General features: G+C 44.2%; 1 protein-coding gene across 1 annotated transcript in view; it reads right to left on the bottom strand.

Moving 5' to 3' along the window:
• Positions 1 to 10,004: 10,004 nt before the first annotated feature.
• KIAA1462 (KIAA1462 ortholog) overlaps positions 10,005 to 24,484 on the bottom strand; it is a 15,724-nt gene continuing 1,244 nt past the window's right edge. The window contains exons 2-3 of the mRNA XM_009075267.1: positions 15,264 to 18,919; positions 10,005 to 11,106 (exon numbers count right to left, since the gene is read on the bottom strand). Coding sequence (XP_009073515.1) covers positions 11,072 to 11,106; positions 15,264 to 18,919 — 3,691 coding nt within the window. The 3' untranslated portion in view covers positions 10,005 to 11,071. The remainder of the gene's footprint in view (positions 11,107 to 15,263; positions 18,920 to 24,484) is intronic.

Below are 24,484 nucleotides of genomic sequence, written 5' to 3'. Positions count from 1 at the left end.
TCCCCGGGGAGCCCCCAGGGACCCCCAGGGATCCCCACGGTCCCCAACGATCCCCCACGGTCCCCAGCTATCCTCAGCGATCCCGGGCGAGTGTGCCGAGCTGCGAGGAATCCTTCTCTCTGCTAAAGCCTCACAGCCCCGAGGGACGCTGGGGACCCCCGGGAGGCTGTGCCACTGGGTGGGCTTTACAGCTTTAAAGTCTGACAAACTGTGACCTCGTCCCCTTTTCCCTTACATAAGAACGGCAATAAAGCCAAACAAAAGTGAAATAATTTTTCACCGGCAGATATTGTTCTGCGGAAAAGAAATAAACAACCAGCCACGACGGCAAGCCCGAGGGCAGCCTCAGAGGAGCGAGCTGTGCCCGCCGGGACACAGCGCTGGCACCAACGGCACCTGCTGCGCGTGGGAAAGCCTGGAGTGTCCTCACACTTTTTGGTTTAGAGCAGCAGGATGCAGAGTCCTTGAGGAGGACACAGGGAAGAAGCTCTGCCACTGCCTTCCCAGGGGTTTCCATGAAGAGCAGAGTCAAACCCGGCTGGCAGAGCGAGCAGTGTTTAGGCACAGCCTGCAAAGGGCTGCAAAGGCAACAGCCACACTCCGGTGAGGTTTGTGGCTGACAGAGATCAGCTGCAATCATCTCAAACAAGCTGCTCTCCTGAAAGCAGCTTGGTTTTTTTACTCCCTTGCCTGCACATCATTGAGATTTTTTTGTTTCCCTTCTCAGCTCGATCTCTTTGCTTCACACCGCCCCACAGCTATGATGAACTTCTTCAGTTATTTATGTGGTTCAAATGTGCCAACACTGCCTAAAAAAAAAATAAAAAAATCCTCAGCGCTGAGTTTTAGGAAATTGGTCAGAAATCTTAGAAACTGAGTCATTGGGGATGGGTTGAACTTTGCTTTTTTATTCCAGCTGCCCGCTGTGTGTTTGTCAGATAGGGACTGAACTGAGAAAGGGGCTGGGAGTTCAAACGCCTTCCCTGCTGCAGCGAGGTGGAGCATGGCACAGGATGCAGCTTATCACAGATAACAGCTGTGTGTTTCAGGGGTCTCTGCTTCCCTCTCCCATGCTGCTTGCTCGGCTCCCTGCCTCGACCGCACCGAGGGAGGCTGGAATAGGGTTTGGTTTTTTGGACCCATTAACAGCTCTTCAGCCAGCTAAAGTCAGTGTCACAGGGCACATCCTGCTGATTCAGAAGCAGAGGGCAGTTCCTATCTCAGGGGAAGGAGAATAAAAAAGAAATGAATCTTCTTTGCCTTAGGAGCTATGAGTTCCACCTTTTAACCTTGTCTGAGTGAAATGTCGACCTGTATTACAAAACTATATAGCTTCACTCACATAGCTAAAGCAGTGTAATTTCTAAGACATCAACAAAACTGTATAGATATAAATGCAGTCCCCAGCATTTGCCAACCACTGAATAAGTGGAATAGAAGTCCCCAGCATTTGCCAACCACTGAATTATAACTTCAGCTGGAATAGATATTACAGGCACTCTGTAGATCTGTGTGCACACCAGACTTTGGTAGTCTCAAAGGTTCAAGGTGGTGGGAATTTGGGGGTACTCAGAGCAAAACCATGCAAAAGATTACTTGAGGTGGAGGGAAAAGGAGGTTTTCAAAGACCATTTCAGAAGGTTTGAAATTAATCCACAATTGTTTCATTATTCCCACTCCTCCCACACACTTTTTATAAATCTTATAAAAAAAAGTTATCCCAGGATTATTAAAACACCAACACCATAACAAATAATATTTTGATAATAAAAAGACAATAAAAGGCACAATATTCTCCATGAACATCCACTTATTGCAAGAGTTGACAACATTCATGAATTCTGCTTTTCACTTTCCCAGGGGAATAAAGGATGATTTTTGCATAAGGAATGTTTCTCTTTGATATCTATCACAGGAGCTTGGTGGCCTCTGTTTGATTGTCCTGACTTACCTCCCTGCAGTGACTGTGACCCTTGGGGGCAGGGGAAAGGGCCCTGTATTTTTGGCACAGTGCTGATATCCTTCAGGGAACCTTTGGCTGAAGTGATAGAATTGTATGAGAGCTGTGTAGGCCAAGGAGGGTGTTGCAGGAACATAGAGGTGCATCTGCTCTGAGAGGGAGAAGGAGCTGAGAACTAATGCAGAAGGATAAAAAAAATTTGGGATACTTTTCAGCCTCAGGCACTCAAGAGGAGGCTGAGGAGGGAAGGAAAAATGAAAAGCAGCATATCGTGAACTGAAGATAGCAGTGACATTTTACAGCAGCCGAAGACCTCCATAGTGTTTGTACTCCTTTCATGTGGTGTTATCAGAGCTCTTTACAAGAGTTTATTATCGTGTTCTCCCAGACAGCAAGCAGACAGCCATCCTGTGACCCACATCCTGAGTTTTACAGCCCTCCTTGTCCTGTGCCATCTGGGGTATTTATAGTGTGACCCACCACTGGGAGAACAGAAGACTTCCTTTATAATCCAAACATTATGCTACAATAATAATGAGAAACTGGGACAAATGACAAGCTTTCCTGCCCACAAAATGTCATAACCCTGCCACTTCAAATGACGTGAGCTGGCTAGGTCACCATGCTCTTTGCTCAGTGGGTTTCAGGTTACTGGCCATAGTTGCTACTATGGTGAAACTGAGGTTAAAGGCTGTACCTGGGGCAGTACATGGAAAAAAAAAGTCTAGCTACTCTGCAGACTAAATGGAGTAGGGAAGGGTTAAGAGGAGGAGCTGAAGCTCCTCAATTAGGAAAACATCTGTCCACCCAGCTCTTCCCAAGGACTGACTATTAAATCAATGGCAAAGCAAGCTGCAACTAGCCTGTAAGTACACTGCCACAGAGGAGCAGTATAGCACCTAGAAGAGATTTTAAGGATGTTTTCCTTCTTTTCTTTTTTTTTTTTGGTTTTTTTTTTTTGTTTTGTTTTGTTTTGTTTTGTTCTGTTTTGCAAACATTTGCCATGATCTCAGTTATTATTACAAGTGATTTTCTTCTAGGGGTAAAAGGCTTCCTTCCTTTCTGCATCATCCCCTGAGGTATCACACTTACGCAGGCTGGTGTAAGCACCTCACTGCATAAAAGGTGCAGAGAGGTTCCCAGGGGGCTGTTTTTCTTTCCCCCAGGAAAGGGACGATTCAGAGCAGAACACAGAGAGAGATAATACAGCTTTAATTGAACCTGGTAACATACCATTGTTACCGAGATAGGGCAAACAAAGGGGCTGTGAGAGGTCAGTGGGAGAGATAAAGAAAATGAGGTGCGTGTAGAGTAAGATAAGAGCTGAGGGTCTTATGTGATTAACCAAGGGTCACATGTGTGTGGGCTAGTGTGGCCAAGCATGAGCAAGCTGGTGACTCTCCAACTAGTGCTGGAGAGGGGGTGAAGGGTAGCCCTGCCTTTGGGTGGTTCTTTGCTTGACAGCAAGAAACCTTCTGGGTAAGAGCTGAGCATCCTCTGCTCATCCTTAGCTGCCCCTATGCTTTCCCATCGACTTGCTGTAGGCCTGAGCACCTACAGATTTGTCTGGATGAAGCACAGACTATGCTGGCCAGCCTCTGACCCTGTCTAGAGGCAGCAAGAGGTATGTCTGCCCACCTGAGGCATACCATGAGCATGCTGGCCAGGTAACACCCAAGAGCAAAAGCTCTTGGCTTTTACTGCTGGATAACTCTTTGTTACCCAGCAGGGATCTCATGGCTCCCTGCTGGTGGTGGGCCAGCATCAGCCTTGATACAGTTGCCCACCTCCTTGCAGAGTGGGTAGGTGGGTGGAAGAAAGTGCAGAAAAATCTCTGCTCTTACAGCTTCACCTTTCCTATGGGTCTGTGTGTGGGTTCCCCAACATATGGCCAGCCCCTCGCTTTGAAGCATCAGGTCTCAGAGTAACAGGACAGTTTGGACCCTGGGGACTTCAGCCTTTTGTAGCTGATAGCAAACAGGCCTGTTCTGTTATGTACATGGTTGCTTCTGGAAAAAGTAATTAACAATATGTTTGAATTGCTGCAGGGGCCAAAACTAAGGTGAAGAGTAGAAATAAAGAAAACTACCCATCAGGAATTGAAAAGAACAAAATGCCTGACTTCTCCTATCAACAGAAATAAAAAAAAGTAGGAAAATTGGTTTCTAGACTCAAATTGTGTGGAAGATGGGATTATGCTAGACTAGAGATTTTTATACTTCAAGCAGGTGGGGAAAGAGAGAGTATAGTGAGATTAGGTTGGATGGATGGTGAAAAGAAAAGGAAAGCAAACTGCCACAATGATTTTTCCATCTTCAGCCTCCCTAGATCTGTGGGTCTTTTGTTCCACAGGTTTTTTGATGACAGTTCAGGAGTACCAGGATTAATCCATTGCTTATACACAGCAGAAAACATGAACATGATACTAAGGTCTAACCTGCTTGTGAGCCAGGGACAAGAAACAGAGCTGCACATTGTAGCCATGAGTAGCCTACACTTTGGCCTGGAAAAAAAAGTTATTTTTTTATACTAACTTGATAACTTAGCTCTCTTGAAGTCCTATCAGCACAGATACAGATACAGCCATTCTTTACTGCAACATAGCCAAAGTAAACAATCCCAGTACCATATCAGCTTATGCAAAGGGAGGGGAAAACACTTACATGGAGTGGAAAATGCTCCGACACCGTAGTTTGCCCAGTGCAGATGGCTGGTTGCTGGGCAGTAAAGGAGGAATTGACTCCTGCACAGAGGTAGAACATACCCTACAGGTAGCAAACAAACAGAATACAATATGGAAACAAGTGACCTACAGTCTGTGCTCATCTGAGAAAGTGCAGATGTGGAAAATAATTCTTTAAAACAAACACAATTTCTGTACTTGATGCTGAAACAGGCCAGTCATGATGCCAGGTTTGGAAGTAGCAGTCCCCTGGAGAATACTGCAGCCTTTTAACACTTTACTAATACATTTATCTCTCTTGAAGGCAATGCAAACAACAGAGCACATGCTGCCTTTTGCCCCATGATAACCACATCAACATCACAGAGGAGTGTACCCATGCAAAACCTTTATTTGGAGAATGTCTCCTCTTGAATAACAGCACCCCTCCAGTTTACACGTAAGCCCAGAAACAGTATTTGTATTGTGCAGCAAAAAATACAAAGAAAATTCTTGAAACACATTCTTCTTCTGATATCATATAAACAGTACTGTAATTGCTTACCCATATTTCTTCTATATTTATCCTGCTAAATCTTCCCATGGGCTAGTTAGAGAAGAAAACCAAGGCAATGACATAGTATTAGTTTCAGAGATAGGCCACAGTATCTTGCAAGTCAGCGTGGAGAATTATCTGTATTATATAAGGACAAAGACACATGAATACTGATACATTGTCTAGCCCATATATCTCCTTGTTTTCCTTCCAGGTCAGGAATGACTTTCAGAATGGTTATGATTATTTTCTCTTCTGGTCCAGAGCTCTAAAGAAGGCTGAGATTGCAGCTGTTAAGCGTGGAAAGTTCCTCCTTCATTTTATAATCTGTATGTTATTGTGGTTTCTCTTGGCTGGGAAATTTCATTTTTATTTCTAATCTCAGCCATGTGTCGGTCAATTCTGACTTAAGTTCTCTTCACCCTCTCCCTGCTGTGCAGCTCTGCAAGCCATATTGCAAACATATTTTTCAGCATGGGTGGGAGGTAGCTTTGTGGTTTTAGGCTTTGCTATTGATATCAGAATTTCCCTTTTACTTTGAAACATTTTTTTTCTTTAAAAATAGAGTTGATGGTAAACAGGTTTAATTTAGTCCCCAGGGGGAGGTGCATTTTCATGCAAGTTTGAATAAGAAATCACAATTTCCCAACTTTTCTAATGAATTCAATGATATAGTCATCATCTCATGAAATCTTCAGCCTGATCCTTTATTTGGATTATGAAGGATAAAGCTTAAATTTTGTAGACTCCACTTGTAATTAAATCTCACTCCAGTAAATTAGGGCTGCAGCACTGTGCCTTACTGCCAGTGGAGGGAAATTGGGGGATTGTTTGATCCTTAACCAAGAAAATACCAATGTCCTCCAAAAAGGCAACTTTACAGAAAACATTCAAAAGTCTGATAAGCTGTCAGTCCTTTCCATTCCTTTTAGCACTGTTTTGTCTATCTTCTTTGAGCTGAAGTCTCCTGCCAAGTAAAGATTCTCTTCTCACATACCCTTGCCCCTATTAGATCTTGAACCTAGACGAAAGGGTCCACTTTGCAATTGCAAGAACTTTTGCCATTTAAAATGCAATAACATTTCATTTCTACTTTTTTTCCCAAATACTCCACTGTTTTTATCCTTTAAGAAAGGGCAGTGAATAAGATAGCAATGTTTTAACCCAAAGGAAAGGTTCAGTACTATAAAACTAGAATTCAGCTGGCTATCCATGTGGCAAAGGCAACAGAATGACCCCTAGATATTTATATTGATTTATGATATTGGACAGAAATATTTTATTAAATTCCAGTATTTATCTGCAAATAAGCTTGATGGGACTGGTTATTTTCATAGAATTATAGAATTTTAGGGGTTGGAATGGACTTTATAGATCATCTAGTCCCAACCCCCCCTACCATGAACAGGGACATCCCCCACTAGACCAGGATGCTCCAGGCTTCATCCAACCTGGCTTTGAAGGGTGACAGACTAATTCTGTGACTTTACCACCTTAAGTATACGCTGTCATTCCTGTTCTTCCAGAGTCATGGGATGATTCAGTCCATAGACTACTTGCTCCCAACATTAGGAGCTGAGTCAGGGAAACTTGATGGTTTCAATACATGATACTGTTGTTCGCAATACAGACAAACCTGTGGTATGAAATACAACAGCCCTTCTTATGCCTGGGGAAGGTTTTTTGAGTCAGCAGCTGATGAGTGATGCTTGGTCAGGTCTATGATATCGCTGGGCATTTCCACCCCCGGAGGTCTCAGTCATTCAGGGGCATTTCCCTTCCCGTTCCTCCCACATTAGCTGCGGTGGCCGTGGGAGTTGGAACACTGATTTTAAACACTGCTCAGACTGCACTTTAGCCACGTTGCGGATGCCTCTAGCAAGGAGGCCGAGGCGGTGCCCGCGGTTCTCCAGGGTGTGCTGGTTTGAGCTGGAGTAGAGTTAACTTTCTTCACAGAGGTTAGTATGAGGCTATGTTTGGGTTTTGTGCAGAACACAGAGTTGATAATGCAGAGATGTTTTTGTTGTTGCTGAGCAGAGCTCACACAGAGCCAAGGCCTTTGCTGCTTTCCATACTGCCACACTGGCAAGGGAGTTGGGGATGCATGGGAGATTGGGAGGAGACACAGCTGGGACAGGTGACCCAAACTGACCAAAGGGATATTCCATACCATAGGACATCATGCTCAGGATATAAGGTGGGAGGAAGAAGGAGGAAGGGGGAACATCTGGAGTGATGGTGTTTGTCTTCCCAAGGAACCGTTACGCGTGATGGGCCCTGCTCTCCTGGAGATGCTGAACACCTCCTGTCTGTGGTAAGCAGTGAATTAAGTCCTTGTTTTGCTTTGCTTGTGTGTGCAGCTTTTGCTTTCTCTATTAAACTGTCTTTATCGCAACCCATGAGTTTTTGTAGCTTTTACCCTTCTGATTCGCTCCCCCATCCCATGGGTGGGGGAGTGAGTGAGAGGCTGCATTGTGGTTCTTGGCTGCTGCTGGGGTTAAACCCCGGCACAGGGGCAGGAGCTCTCCGCGGGCGCTCGGGAGCCGCGGGAGGGAGCGCTGTGCCCGCCCGGGATGATGCACAGCTCCCGGGCACAGCCGCCCGGCCCCGCGGGGCTCCCGGGGCACTCCTCTTCCTCCGGCACAACACAGGAGTCTGCAGCTCTCTGCTCCTTCTTTATCTCCCTGTCACCAGCTGTCACCACCACCCAACCTTCCAGCTGACCATCTCTTCTGGGTTTCAGCAAGGTAAAGAGATGGCAGGTCTTCTTTCGCTATGCAGCTTCTGCAGAGTCTCCACGTTAAACATTTTTTTAAAATGTATAAGCCAGGATGGTTGGGGTTTTTTTTTTTTACATGAGTTTCTGAGAATGTTCGTGAAACCAGTATCTTCCCACTCAAGCCCTTTGGTATCCTGCCACCTGACCCAGCTTCCCCAGCTGCAGCAGCACAGCAGCTTGTCACAACATTGTTTCTGATGTTCTAGCTCTGCTTATCCTTGTGACAATACAAAGAAAGGCAGATTTCCTCACTTCTCACTGTTCCTGCAATGCAGGAGGCACTGGAAGCAACCTGCTGCATCCTCCACCTGTGCACCCGCTCAGCCCCGCGCTCATTAGCAGTGACAGCTGTTGCCAAGACAGTTTTATGCATCCATTGAGACAGGCACTAAAAGTCATAATTTACTGTGTTTGAACCATGTCTGGTGTAAGAGGGGCCTTCTGTTGACTGCTGTTTGCAACTGGCAAAAGGTCTCTGGAAAGGTGTTTGGCTACAGTACCATCCAGCCCATTCCATGAGCTGACATTTACCCATGGCCTAGGCCATGTAGAAACACTGAGGCCCAATCATTCAGAAAACTGCATCCCATGTATTTCTCAGTTGTCTGTATCATAGTAGCAAATGAAACTACCAGTGTTATTAAAGGAATATACCACTTTTAAAGCAGCACTAACTCTAGTCTTTTCATCCACTGGTCAGTCACACACAACTGCTAAAGAAAGCTTACCCACTTTTTAGGTTTTAATTTCTTATTCTTGGTCAATAAAACCTGCCCTGCAATATTGCTGCCTCCTTGTTTCCTTGGTTTTGTGTTGTTTTTTAAGATCTTGGCTGTTTATATGCATTTGAAAAGTGATTATTTGACATGACTGGTGAAACAGACACGTGGCAGAATCAGGTAATCCCCTCCCATGGGAAGAAAACAAAATGCACAGAAAACTCCTGTTTCACAGAAACATGAACAGAAGGTAGCAGGACTGGGACAATTTGCAGTTCTCCAGAAGTCAAGGATAAATTAAAACTTTCAAGTTTTTGCTAGGCATCTCAGCTTTACTGCTAAGTGGGAAGATGAGAGTTGAAGTAGTTCTTTTTCAGAACTGTTTTTTATGGGCAGGATTTGGGGGGGGGGAGGGGAGGTGTCAGGGTGGGCAAAACATGTTTTGTAGCTACTTACAATCCTCCAGATGTCCTAGGTGGTGATGAAGAAAGGTGAATATAATAAGAATGGTAGGAACAGTTTGCCAACAAGTATTGCTACACAGCATGCACAAGAGTTAGTAAAATAAATTATACACCACATTTTCTTTCCAAGCAAGCTTTAAATAGTCCATATGTAACAGACTCATGTGTTACAGACAAGAAATTCTTTCTGCCAAAACACAGGATCAGTGTTTTTCCCCATCTTTTTTTTTCAAATTACAGACTTAGGAAAAATATTTCAAGAAATTAGAAGATTTTAAAAAATAAAATTATGCCAAAACCAAGAAAAGGCCAGTAGAATAGACTGGTGAAATACATGAACAAGTCATCAGAAGAATGTTAGTACACAGGTACTTACAAAAAAACATACAGGAATGGACATGAAGGCTTTTAAGACACAGATACTATGCAGGCTAATTCAGGATCAAAGGGCAGAATGCATAGGCTTTATTATAAATTCTGTAATTCATGCATTTGTGTGTGCAGATAAAATATATTTAAAGCCATGTATTTAAATGCCATCAAGAAGACACCTGAACTCCTCCCCAGAGACACCTGTTGACTTCAGGGAAGAATTAAACCCAGTTTTGTTTATTTTGTGCACTGGCCTAATCCAAACTCATAATCTGCAAAAGGGAACAAAGTAAAAGAAAGAAAGCAGATATTTTATCTGAGCCACTCAGCGACGCTGGGACGTAGATCCAAACCCACTTTTTGGTAATCACCATCCCTGGAATGGAATGGCAGCAATATCAGCCAGGACAGTTCTCAGCTGTGTTTCAGAAAGTGGCTCCAAGAAGGATGATCCAAGGATTGAGTGGGAAAAAGCAGAAATTAACCCTGCAGTACATACATACATACATAGATGGCTTTTTTTTTTTTCAGAACAAAATAAGGTAGCACTACTGAGTAAGTGGCAATATGGCATGTGCATTAGGATATACAAGTGAAATCTGCTTGGGGCACCTTCACTCAGAGGAATAAGTCTTCTTAAAATATAATAATAATAATAATACTTCTTTATACTTGCCACTTGTTAGCAATTGTTTACATCGTAGAAAAATAGATAGTATTCTGTAACAAGAAATATAGTTACTTTGTTAAAATGGGCTATTTTAAACCAGCTACTATTCTTTCATATAAAGAATTTCTAAACAGCAAAACAAAAATAGGTAATACTGAGTGCAAAACAGCCAGTGGTATACTTTGCATTGGTTTGAAACACTAGTTGCCAGCTACTATAATTACATGTTCTGTACACTGTACTACAAAAGTCTTCTATCTTTTAGAAGCTTTTGGGTTTTTGTTTTTCTTCTCTCTAGGTGGCAAGTAAGTATTTAATCCGAGTCAATTCAAACTCTGGAAGTCAGAAATAATTTCACAATCAGTCTTTGCTACCATTCTTTCACATCCCTTCCCTAACATAGTGCAGCAGCACTTTCTACTTATGGCCAAAAATCCCTTAAGTTAAACAAAGTTTAGACTGTAGATACTTAGAAGTTTAGCTTATAGATTCACATTCTTTTAAAAGTCATTTCACTAATCTCCCACGTTTACATTTACACCAACGTAACGCCTCACTTCATGCATTTCATCAGCCCTGCTGAAGACTGAAATAGAGCTCAGATGAAAACTCTGTCAACGGTAGGTATTGTCCTAAATGCTACAAAGCCAGATGGTTCCAATGTAGAAGTCAGATTTTTCTGTGGTCTCCACAACAGTTTCAGATACAAATAGCTAATTCCTAGTGGCAGTGGTAAAGGCATTATCAGTACACCATGAACATCACAAATGGAGACAATTTTCAAGCATTCAAGAACAAAAACCAAACAAAAAGCACTCAGAAAAAAAAAATAAATCAGTGAAACATTCTTAGTAGAGCAGAAATCTCTCTGTTCCCCTCTTCATTCATCTCACACCTTTTCAACTTTGGTGGGGTCATATGTATCTGAAAAAAACAAAGCAAGAAGACACTATTAATAATATCTTGTGAAATCTATTCAACATTGCTAGCTGCCGCAACAAGACATCTTTTCCTTCATTTTTATTAATAAAAGAAGCTGATAATGGACTTACTGCCTTAAAGATACACACCACGTTCCTGACCCAAATTCTGTAACAGTGTAATTCGGGAACGACTCTGATCAAATGCATGGAAATTGGGAGGCCTTGGGTAGGTAGGAACAAGTGCTCTGAATGCTAAGTGATTGCTTCTAGTTTTCAGATGCTTTGACAGGGAGAAAAAAGACCTAAGATTTGCTCCCCCTTGTACTGAACACTAAGAACCAGTAAATGCTTAAAGCATCCTAGTAGGGTGTTTAAGGCTAGCTAAAGTAGTGATTATGCCATGCAGTCATCAGGGTCTTTTCATTTGATTGCAAATCCTTGGTTTCAGATTAATTCAACAGAAAACAGGAAAGCACAGCTGTGTTGCATCACTGTGGTTAGACTGTCTCGCTTCAGTCTGCAAAGCTGCAGTTCATGTTTTGAACCTTATTCACTAAAGAACTGGACTGGCTTACTAACACTATTCTTCATATTCAGCCTACCTCCTGTCAAGTCACAGGAGAGACCACACCTTGGTTTTCCTTCTTCTGAATCCCCGAGGACACTCTTCTATCAGATTTTTAAATTGGATTCATGTCATTGTTGGGCACGAAGTGAGCAAGACACAAGCCTTTTCCTTCACCCTTGTAACTCTGGGATAGGATTTCAATGAAAGGGTTTGCCTTGTGAGGTTTGACTGCCTGACTCTGGGATAGGATTTCAATGAAAGGGCTTTGCCTTGTGAGGTTTGACTGCCCAGTGTCATCAGGCAGATGCCTGACTTATGCTTGGGATGCTTGGTCATGGTGTGGAGGAACCAGGGCTACGTAAAGAGGAGTCTGTAGACACACAGGGGCCTGGCCAAACCGGCACTGCAGCCTTTGCTGCCGCGTGCTGCTTGCTGCTCTTATGCAACCTGGGTATGTGTGCTAACCTTAAACGTCCCTCCCGTAGGCTGTACTCCCACAGCACTTGCATTTAAACAGTTGAGCATGAAAATAGTTCCACACATAAATATCACACTTTGGAGTAAAACGTTCATCCTCAGGATGTTCGTGTTGATGTGACTGAATGTCTTCATTCAAACAAGCATAAAAATCCTCAAAGGAAATTTTTGCTTCTGTGTGCAAGTGTCCATCTGCAGCATCCAGACACATGTCAAGGGGAGACTGGTCAAGAAAGAACTTCCAGATTTGGCCCCAGTGGGTGGATTCCTGGTGCAGAATCCTTCATCACTCCTCTTGCCCACTCTCCTCAGTTTGCTAGGCCAGCCAAGAAAGGAGTCTGTGCCAGCAACACCTATGATTTCAGAATTGCTTATCACTGCTAAGCCTCTTCTGGTATTTCCAAACAGACACCATATGAACGCAAAAAAATCTACAGGAAAAAAGTTTCTGAGGGATAGTGCACTCCAGGATAATGCTGTATCTTCCTAAGCTTAATGCACTGATGGTGTGTGAAGATGCCTCTAAAGCGGTAACAATTTTTTATTGTAAGTATTTTGCCATCTAAACTGTTAGAACAGCTGTATCTTCCTAAGCTTAATGCACTGCTGGTGTGTGAAGATGCCTCTAAAGTGGTAAAAATTTTTTATTGTAAGTATTTTGCTATCTAAACTGTTAGAACGTACAAAATTTCTAAACTGCTCTGTGACAGGTTGACCTAAGAATAAAAATGGATTTACATTTCAGAAACCTGATTTTCCTAAGGCCAGACACATTGACATTAATAGAATTCACCACAAAACTGCAGGTGCTCACTGTTTCTGGGAGTGGCGGTTTTTTTTGGAGGGGGAGGGAGAAAATCAGGCCACCAAAACGTGGAGCCTCTGCATGGCTTGGTTTATCCCCTGAAAGCTTACCCATGCCCTCAGCACCTAAACCAAGGACACAAAAGTGCCAGACTGCCTGGCTATGTCACCCCTCTGGGGGGACAGAGATTGGAGTTGTAGCACTGATGCAGAAATGTTTATTCAACATTTGGTTAAGCTCATTTGAAATGCTCTCTACAGAAACAAAGCCAGATTAGCAGCCTCATGTCTTCAAACAGCAAAGGAGAAAAGACATCCAATGCATTTGGGAACACTTGGAGACGTTCTTCTAATGGCAGTATTTGCATAGTAAGATGAGCTTCTTGCACTGAGTTCTGGCAGAGCTCTTACTCTGAGACGACTGTTTGTCTGCCAAGCTACATTATACATGTGAGAGCCTGTCTGCTAAGGGCTCCAGCCTCTGCGGCCGGCCCAGTCTGCAATTACAAGACTAACATCATCCTACATTGCTCCAAATAGAATGGCCTCTTAGAATGAAATATTTACCCTTTAAAAGCAACTAATAGAATGGTTTTCCAAGAATAATTCTCATTTGGGCTTTCAATAGTACCAATGAGCTAATCCCAAACTGGAGTAAGATTTAACAGAGGAAGACACAACATCAGGCCTTTCTACAAACATGAATCTTCAGTCCTACCCCATTAAGGCAAGGTGAAGATTTTGTGGCTGTCAGCAAATCAGGGTTTGGATGGGAAGAGGCCAGTGGAGGAGTCACCTGCCCACCCCACGTGAGAGTGTGCTACCCTGTGGTACTGGATGTGTGCAGCAGGAAGGGACATCCATGCCATCCAGACATTGGGAGGGCTGTTATGGCTGCAAGGGAACTACTGCAGTGGGAACACACTGCAGAATAGAAGCCTGGCATTGTCAGCAAGAGGGATAAATTTAGACCTAATTTACTGCAGAATAACTCTCCAATAAAATGCACACAATCTGTTTTGATACATCCCTGAAGTCATGTCACCACAACAGTTATTTTCTTCACTCCAGCAGAAACCCCAAGGGAGGAAACCATATGAAATGCATGTGGGGCATACTAGACCTGATGTGTACAAGAAAGCTGAATTAGACTGTTTGGAAAATCTGATCTAGAGAAATACAGTTCAGAGCAGAAAGAGACAGAGCTGTGGGATACAGAAAAAGACATAAAGGGAAAGGCTGCAAGACTGCAGGAGTCAATATTTTGAACTCATACAAGCATTTCTCTTCAGATGGAAATACATAAATCCAGTTTAAAGTATGCTCCATTTAATTTCAGTCCCTCTGCACTGGAAAACTGTGAACTGATTTATATTGATGAGGTTTAATGAATAACTTGTGCAGATTTCAAGGTAAAGTGTCAGCTGTTATGGAGAGGATGGAAAAAGGAAGGAGGAGATTAATACTAATTTAACAACTTTCACACTGTACATTTGCTCACTCCAATTAATTTAATGGCCTAGGCAGGTGGCCTGAGAGATTTATCCCTTTACACAGATCTATGGCAACTGATTTTCAGTTATTCAACACAATGCTGTATGAAAACTGTTTCAGGAAGAGAACAGCTCATGTTACTTTGGGGATGCATAAGGACTACATAAGCTTATCTGCTTTTGAGAGATAAGGAACACCAAAAGATAGAAAAAATTAAAAAAAGGTCTTCGATGAAAAAGTCAAGTTTCCATTTGACCTGGGGGTAACAGTTATTATAACATCTGATCTGGAAAATATTTATGAGAGAGAATTTTCCAGGCCCCTGAATGCAGCCATTTCCCAGTGGCTTCATAGAAGAACATCAGATTTTTATTTTTAGTTTCTCCTGAACTGTGATATAGTATGTGTCTACTTAAGTATTAGAGAGGGGGGAAAATGTGTATTCAAGGAGAGGCTATGATTAAATCACCATGTGTTTCCAAACACTGGCACTAGCATGACTGTCTATGAACTCCACTGTTTTAGCCTGACCATTCTCTGAGACAATTAGACAGAGGTAAGACCTTAGTGAGCATGCCAGTCTCTGTGAATGAGTTTCAGTATCACAAGTCAGTTTTACAGTAGCTACTCCTAAAATGGGATCATAGAACACTCATCTTTTCCACAAGGAGAGCAATGTGGGTGGCTCCCAGACGGGGGTAGTACCACCTACAGCCTGTTACTATTTGAGCTGTGTTCCGTGGGCATAAGCAAATGATCATGCACATTACATAAGGGAAGAGTACCCATCTGGATCTCCCATAATAGGGTCTTACCTAAAGAAAAATCTCTGTCAGTCTTCTTCTTGTCCATTCCACCTAAACATCCGTTTTCACTGAGAGAGATAACACGCTTGGAAACAGCCCCTGAGCTTGCCAGTTTGCTTCCTCTTTCCTCTTGTACCTTCGACAACTTGTCCTCATCCACCTCCTCTCCCGAGTCTGCGCTCTTAATGCTCAGACGTCTCATCCGGGACACAGAGTCAACTTCTTTCATCCGCACTAAGCGATCCATGGCAGTCCGGCTAGGTGGAGAAGCGAGCTTGCCTTGAAGTGTCTCTATCACTTTTGAGGTGCTTCTCACCCTCTTTTCTGCATGCTGATATACAGCTGACTTGCAAGCCAAGTTTTGGTCCTCACCTTGGCTGGGACTCACAGGTTGTTCAAGAACTTGCTCGGGTACCAGTGTTTTAGTGCTGGCTTCCTGGTGAGTGGTCTGGCATTCATCAGGGTACAAAGACCGTCCTCCGGCTCTGACAAAGAGAGCACTCTCTGTCCAGCCACACTTTCGTCTGCCTTCATAAGAATCCTCTTTTTTTCCTTCTTTGTCACTTACTGTGCTCCCCACTGATGAGGACTCAAAGTCCTGAGCACCGTTTGCAGGGCTAGTGCCTGGGTGGGGCCCAACATGGTCATCTGGAAGGAGAGACTCCACTGCTATATCTATACCTAAAATTCTTGCAGCTCTTGCCTCCAATGACTCATTCACAGGGATTTCCACTGCATTTGTATTTGAAGAGTGATCAGAGTTGTTAGCACCAGGTCCTGGGGCCACATCAAGTCCCACTGACCTCAAATCTGGCTCAGAGCACCCTTGGTTCCTCTTCGTCAGTGACAAGCATACTGCGGAGCCTCTCTCTAATACCGTGTCATTTGTGGGAGTTGCACCTTTGCTCAGTTTAACAAATTCTAGGTAGTTTTGGTCTTCACTCATCTCCTGTAAGACAGGGTTATTGAAAGGATTACTGTAGCATGAACTGCTTGGGCTACTGGACAAAACTCTCTTGACAGGGCCTACATGAACTGGCTGCTTGCTTGTTCTGCTCTTGGCTTCCCCTGTCCCCATTTCTGTTATCAGACTTCCATCTGCTGGCCTGACTCCTTCACTGCTCCCTCCTGGTTGCAAGGAGCCTTGACAGCCAACACAACCTGGCTCACCACCATGTTCTTCCCCCACACTCCAACTTTCAGACTTACTTTTAACTCTTCTTGATGTAAATACAGGCACCTCTGGCACAACCATTTGTGATTTCCCACCATGTTTTGGCTCCTGGTTCAATTTCTCATTCCTGGATGCCCTCCTCTGCATAAGGGCACCTGCCTGCAGAGACGTCACAGCACTTTCCAAATCTTCTTCACTGCTCATGCTCTCCTCCTGCCCTTGCAGCTCCTTGTTAAAACTTTCTAGCTGACTTATTGCATCCCAAGGACGGCGACTTACAGGTTTCAACAGGAATTGCCCAAACAGCTCCTTACTGTTGCAGGGAGCACCTGGTTCTCCCTTAACTACATCTCCCTTGGAAGGAAGGCCATTTTCCTTCTCCTGAGCAGGCCCAGGCAGGCTCTGGTGGGCTTTTGGGGAGGCAGCCTGAAGGACTGAGGTGGCAGTCCTCGAAAATGCACTATTGCTAGACTGGCTGAGGTACGTTTGACCCTTCATCCCATAACCACTCTGTCTGCAGCCTCTCTCATCAGAAGGTGACCCTGTCTCTTTTGCCTCTATCATGGATGCTGTACATTCCATGAGCTTTGGAGACAGCAGTTTGCTACTATCGGGCTGCTCAGGCTTTGTACCATGGAAAAATTGTGGGCTTTCAGGTTCTTCACTGAAACTGGTCTGTGTCTGCTGGTCTTTGTACTGATCACCTGGCCAGGAGCCAGAATATTTGAGCTCTCTGTGTTTTGCAGGCTGAATAAATCTGAGGTCATTCATTTGTTTGAACTCTTCTGGTCTCCACAGCTCTTGTTTTTGTAACTCATTTTTATTGGTCATGCTTCCTGTAAGCGCTTGTAACTCCAAGTCCGTTGAAGACATACTTAAGAGACTTTGTTCTTGCAAAGCCCCATTGTTATCAAACCCATTCTTATCAGGGCTCTGGGTTATGTTGTTGTTCCTATCTGTATCTGGCAGATTGGGTTCTGATTTAACTGGGATAGAGACCAAACAAAATATAGTTTCATTCATTTTTTTCTTTGAACTCTTTTTGCTCTGCATCCCGGTTCCAGGTTCAAACTTTTTCACTTTTGTAACAGTCTCACAGGTGCTGTCCATATGTGAATTTCTTACAGAAAGTTTGCCTTTTGTGTACTCTGTGCTGGCTTCATTACGGGGGCTGTGATTAGTTGCACTACAATTGTCTCTTTGGTCCGTCAAGGCACAATTTTCCTGATCTCGGATGGATGGTGCCAACCATCTGTTGCTATGGGTGGAGCTGTCGGAAGTTCTTTCTCCCTTTGCAGAACTGGACAACTTTGATGCATCCACAAAGGCACTGTTGTATTGTACTTCAAGATTTCTCTCTTGCAAAGCACCAGAACTGGGACTACATGCATTTTCAGTGTATTTACAGTTGTCCTGCAGACCTTCTGGTGGGGCAATTTTAATATGTCGGATCCGAGGATCATCGAAGGGAATATACTGAACAGAACGCAGGTGGTCAGCAGGGCGCCTTGCATGGCTTTGCTTCCCATGAGGAAAATGGTTGTCTTTGCAAGGGTCACCCCCTGCTTCAAAACTACTGATGGCTGGTCGTTGGCAGGGGACAGCTCGCTCTGCAGGACCCTTTGGATCGCTGCTGGCGTGTGTGTCAGTGTTAGGCACTTCACTGGGGGAATGTGGGGTCACGGTTTGGTGAAGGGGGGATTTGTAAGAAGGAGGAGGTACGTAGACTGGGGGCTCCAAACCAGAGTCTGGAATGCAAGCATCTTGCCTTGGCTCATTAACTTTGGCTAAGTAGGAGTTGGGTTCGTCTTTCTGGTAGTGGTCCTGGAAACCCACAGTTTCTGCAGGTGCCCTAGTCTGCCGCTGCTGTTCATAGGATGGAGGCTTGACAGGTCTCCCATACTTGGGTTTTACCAGGGGAAAGCAATGGGCTCCTGTTCCATGGTGCTTGCCTGGCTCCACACTCATTCTGTTTGGGGGATAGGAGGGGGTCTTAGTTACGCTGAGTGAGTTGTTACTGTTGGTCAGGGAAGGCATTTCCACGCACCTCATGCTCTCGGGCGAAAGGACTCTCGGCAACGACTGCGATTTCCCCTTGTTGTGGGTGCTGAGTACATTGTCTCCTAGAGTCAGTGAATACAGCTCTTGAAGCAGCTTCTCCCTGTCACCCTCGGACATTTGCCTCCCTACCTTTTTTGGCTGGTTCCAGCTTTCCATTCCCAAACTTTGCCATTTGCAGTCACTGGGCAATTTGCAGCTCTCCTGAAAGCCACTTCTTCTGATGTACCCTGTGCTTGTCCCCACCTTCAGCTGATTCTCCTTGGGGTGCCGGGGTGCCCCCGGGGATGCAGCCAGGCCTTTCATTTCCACACTGGCTTTCTGGGAATAGCCCAGTAGCACACTGAAGTCCTGTCCTCGTCTTCTCCAGTAGGCAAGATCTTTATCAGTCTTGGGCTGGGAAGACCATGCTAAATGAGACCTGTCACAAAGCCTGAAAAAAAAAAAAAAGCAGTGTCAGAGGAAGTGTGCACAGGTGCCCTTTCTTTTTATTATGGGTAAGGCCATTAGGAGGTCAAATGGTGAGTTATGCCAGTGGGGTTTGTGTAATCTATTTGCAACTACATGACTATGATTCTAATGAGAGGATTTAAAAGTCAGTCATTAAGATGAGTGAAGAAAGGGACAGAAGCTCTTTTGCTATGTTGTTAGCTATGCAAAGCTGTTAGAAAGAGAAACAAATGCAATTACCTGCTGTGCAAACAAGCACAGCCCTCCTTGATGCAAGCTAGAAAACTGTGTCTGCCCACAGCAGGGGGCTTGGACCTAGATGATCTTGAAGGTCCCTTCCAACCCAGGCCATTCTGTGATGCTATGATTCCATTCTAAAGCGAGAAATTACTGTCTTAAACTTACTTCTGCATCCTGCTAAATCAAAATCTGTAGATATCAAGGGGACTGCTGTGGTATGCAAGTTTAATAGGAATCTGAAAATCAGAGGTAGGGAGTACAGGTAGATGGCTATTTGGTAAGATTTCCTACAATGTATTCTGTAAGAAGCACAATTTGCATCCTAGTATAACAGCTGAAGTTAAACATGTCATTTCCAGAATTGATTCTTGTTCATCTTTCTGAGGGCACAAATTTCTTCAAAGTGCTTTGGATTAAATGACACATGCCACAACAGTGGTGATGTAGCAACACAGTTCTGAATAAGATGGAACCAATATTTAAAATCTAAAATGCCTCAAAAGAGGTATAAAATTCTTAAATAAAAGAGGGATTAACTCCAGCAATCTATTACTAAAACAGGAAGATATCAGACATTTTGCTGCAGATGTCAGAAATTCAGAACACAGATTTGCATGAACAGAATAGGTTCTTTGTGTGTCCTGAACAGAATGTAAACTGTTCTATACATTACTGCAGAACGAAATTGGTACCCTTCTATATAAATAATTAATTTTCTACTTGAATTGCATTCTGCTATTCTTGAACCTAAGGTGTCCAACAATATAACTGCCTTTACACTATGTGGCTGCCACCAGCATAAGACTGGAAAGAAAAATCAAAATTGACAGAAATAGGACAAGTATGTAGATAGAACCCAAGAATTTCTTTCTCTTCCCTCCACCCCAAGGTATATGAACAGTGTCATCTGGCTCTTTTTCACTAAAAACAATGATCTCTTTAAATAGGAGTTTGTGAAAACACAATACAAGTCAAAATTCAGAGTGAAAATTAAGCCATCTAGATCCACAGCAATTTTCTTTTATAAGTGTGTTAGCTTCATCCGGTGAGTATGAAAGTTTAAAAACCAAACTGGAATAAGGAGCATCTTGTTCATATTAATTCAATTGGATTAAGACTGAACATCTGAACAAAATGTTCTGCTCTGAAGCACGAAGTACAGTTCAATTGCTGAAGCCCAGGAAGTAACAGACGTCTTCATTAATCAGTGAGATATAACAGGATACTTCCTATATCAGAAAGCTGATTGCAGTAACAATGAACATTTTCCATGTGGAAATGTGCAGCTGAACAAATGCTGCCTTATACCTTTTCACCTCATCCCCACACTGCTGCAGCACCACTGGTATCTGTGTTTACAAAAAGAGGTGAGAAACACCTCACTAGCAATAGTGAGGAGGGAATGGACAGGTTCTTCTTTCTGTTTGATTTTAGCTATCATTGTAAAAGGGTCTACAGAAATGGCAGGAAGTACAGTCATAGATTCCAAGATCAGAAGAGACCATTACAATTATTAAGTTTGACATCTTGCTCAGCACAGACCACCAGACTTCTTTGAAATGATTCTTGCTGAAGTGGTAGCATCTCTTAGAAAAGCATCTAAAAATCTTGATCTTAAAATTTCCAGAGATGTTGTTGCAAACCTTAATTCAACATTACAAAAAACAAACCATAAAGCAAACCCAAATGCTTATCAACATAAAGGATGTTCCTCCATTTATTAAAAGCTGTTTAAAAGGCAATATCTATTTTTAACAGTTAATAACTAGGCTCTGCTAATGAACTTTGTGACATGATACAAACTACCATGTAACATGTATTAATTATGTCATCAATGCAACACAAGTGCAGAAAAGACATTTAAAAGGAGGTATTTAGAACATTTTAAACCTGATCCTTTCTAAGATCTGTTTGCAGGACAGAGTATCAGTTTCTCTATCTCCTGGCTAAGGCACTAGAAGTGGTTATACAGACAGCCTCGATTAGGGACCCTGTAAACCTCTGGGGAAGATGACACTGCACTGCACAGTGGGAAGGGGATGCTCCAAGCATCCTCCAGTTTAGCTCCAGCCTGAAGTCTCTGAAGGATGGAGAGCAGCTCCTGCACACCTGCATGCAGGCATGGCAGGCAGGAGGCAGTGAGGCAGCATGGCACAATCATGCTGCTTGTGGCCACAACTGCAGCAGAGAGTGTCTCCTTCCAGGACATGAGACACTTGTGGGTCTTGCAATCAATGGAAGGGGAAGCTTCCAAGAGCCACTCCAATTTCAAAATGCTTCATTACGGCCTCAGTAATGCTACATCTCTGGATGGCTACTACCAGTCATGATGCAATGTTTGCATCCATGACATATTATCAATAAAGAGACTGCACTGTCCCTCTTTAGCAGCAGCTCATCTCTGACTGTGCCACTGCACAATTCTGTCTCGCTCCATGATGCACTGGTACTGATGCACAGAGCAATGCACACCCAGACACGCCAGCCTGCAAGTGCCTCACAGCTGGGAGAGGTGCCAAGGACAGAGCAGTCCTATGGGACCAGCTGTGAAGATTTAAGTGCTGGGGACAGAGTAGTCCCTTGGGACCAAGGAGTTAGATTTTGACATTATGAACTCTTTTCTAACAGAGCTGCTTCTAATGAATATCACACTTGCTGTCATAAAGTGCTTTGAATTGATTCTATATAAAATTCATTTAAAGAAAACTGTTTCAAACCTCCAAACTACTTCTAGCTTTCTATATATTTTAGGCCTTTGCAAGAAATGAGGCCATCAGTCCACCCTGCACTGGCTGCATGACTGCATTTCACTGAGCTGTCTTGTTCAGAGTACTGGGTTGAAGCTGCCCAGTTCACCTAGGGTGATGCTGGACCAGCACAAGCCTTGTATGATGCAGGTAAGGGGGCCAAAAGTGAAGGAGTGTGGTTCTGGCTTTGAAGTCCAAACCCTGCAGAATCAGGCCACTGCAGGGCTATCTAGGGAGTGCCTGTCCTGTTGCTGTCTGCCAGTGTGCAAGCTGTATATGTTAGGCACCCAGTAGTTCAGAGTGTGTGAGCTGCAGGCACCAGGACAGACTTTGTGCCCAATGAAGATGCTCTGTTAAGAAATTGTGAGGACTTGGCAGCAAGGTGGAAAAATTTTCAGAGGGCTTTTCTGGACACTGGCAGCTTCTGTTCTATTTTGGGATCCTATCCTCACATACACTCTTCTGAGACCCAGCACTGGGAAACACCAGTACACTTTTCTAATTTTTCCAGCAGGTGATCTCATTAACGATGTTATCTATTTATCTCTAAAGTTGCTAGCTACCAACATAGATCCTCCCACACAAACAGCTAAGCAAAGTGCCTCTTCTCTCTGCTCAGAAGAGAATCAGAAGGGAGTTCTCCTTCTGTGAACCCTTTCATCTCTACCCATAGGGTCATCTTTCCCATTTTCTTTGACTTGTCTCCTCTTCCAAACCTTTACTGTGTGGCCTCCTAATGCTCAGTTAAGCAAGGACAGCCAGGACAGCCCTCCCACCATCTGTTCCCTCACACTCTGCCTGAAGAACAACAGGAGAGAGTAAAACACCACGTCCCCACTCTGCCAAAGCATCACTCCCCCCCTCACAAGCTGCAGCAGCAGCGAGAGGTGTGATGTGTCCACATGCAGTTGCTATGAAGCCTCTCTCCACCTCTGATCAGCAGAACAACCCTAATGAGCAGAGACAACAGCATCATCCCCTGCCATCACAAAACACCCCGAGCTCTGCAAACCTGCCTGCGAAGGCAGCCACGAGGCTGGCAACATCACTCACTTCTCTGGTGGATAGGAGGTGATTACCTCTTTGACATCAGTGGTATAGATGTGTGGTGTAGATAATTCCCTGGCCGAGGAGCCTGAGCCATGTTTTAGCTGTTGTGGAGCTGGTCATGTCTGTGAAGACAGTTGGGACACACACAATACCTCTCCAGGCCCTCTCCTGCTGCTGTGCTGACTGGCAAGGCAGGACCAGGAAATGCCTGCAGGAAGCCTGTGATGCCCAAAGAGTATCTTGCCAGGTGGTTGTCCCCTCTTCAGGCCCAAATGGTCCCCAAGTCTCCACAATGTGCAGCTCTTTCCTAGCCTGAGAACTGGAGGCCTGTTTCCCACAACAGTCCAGAAAACAGGCAGCGATATCAAAAACTGGGAGTTCACTACTTCCCACCTGTCACAGGCTCAGACACTCCAAATTGGGCATCACAGACACCTTCCCCCCAGTTTTACAGCCACTCATGCTCACACAGCAGGGCTGTGACCTGGATACTTTCCTGGGGCAGGGAAGTGGGTCTGGAGGAGGACTGTCACCCTGGAGCTCAGGAGCCGACACGCAGGTGCCGCAGTGCTGCAGCAGCAGACAGATTCCCTGGATCTGTCCCAGAGAGCTCGCTCCTCCCTTCCTGGACCAGCAGGGCCGTGGTTGTGTCACGCTCCACACCGGAGGCACTCCACACACCCAGGGATGGCAAGGAAAGGACAGCTGATACAAACTTTTTTCCAGCTGCTAATGCTTTGCAAGAGTTCCCAGTAGACTCACTGGGAATCAGAGTTTGCTGTAACAATAATAGCAAGAAAGTATTTCTATTTTTATGAAAGTGTCACAAAGCCATTTCCAGGGCTGTGTTCCCTATTTTATGTGGAAAAGCCACTTTTTTTTTTTAAAACCAGGATATGATAGTTAACTATGCTGTAGACTGAGAGGTTCCACCCCTTGCATTTTGAAATGTTAGAAAGTGACGTTCAAAGTGTCAGAGAGCATTATTTTGCATTTAGCCAATGCCAGCAGTTACAGATACCACTGCCATGCCCAAGACGTGGAGAGACCTATGAACCCCAGCAGATGCACCTGGAAGAGTGGGATGCAGGGAGGCAGCAGCCCTTCCACACCACTGTGCACCCACGCAGGCTCTGCCTTATGGGGTGCAGGAGCAGCAGCACTGTGGTAGTTTCCAGCCTTGCATAGACATATCTTCATGCCAGTTCTTCTCCACACTGTAAAGTGAGCTCCAAGGCTAAGCAGCAGCTTCCTCAGCACCACCACACACTCTCTTGCCTGTTTCAAAACCTTTTTTCCCTTTCATTCTTTTTCAGTATCTTTTCTCACTTTTTTACTGTCCAGTTTACTTCATCCAAAACACACCATGAAGGATCCTCCTTATTACCTTTAAACTTGTGTCCTGGCCTTCCTTCTCTAGAATGGATGGTTCCATCTGGAGACCTTCACTGTGACTGGGACTTGCTGCCCAAAGACTGCTTTCCAGGGCTCACATCTCTTCCTGCCCATTA

This window comes from Acanthisitta chloris, unplaced genomic scaffold (assembly GCF_000695815.1).
Source record: "Acanthisitta chloris isolate BGI_N310 unplaced genomic scaffold, ASM69581v1 scaffold9055, whole genome shotgun sequence".
NCBI lineage: Eukaryota > Metazoa > Chordata > Aves > Passeriformes > Acanthisittidae > Acanthisitta > Acanthisitta chloris.
The sequence above is the reverse complement of the archived record's forward strand: the minus strand, read 5'-3'. Positions and strand labels throughout refer to the sequence as shown.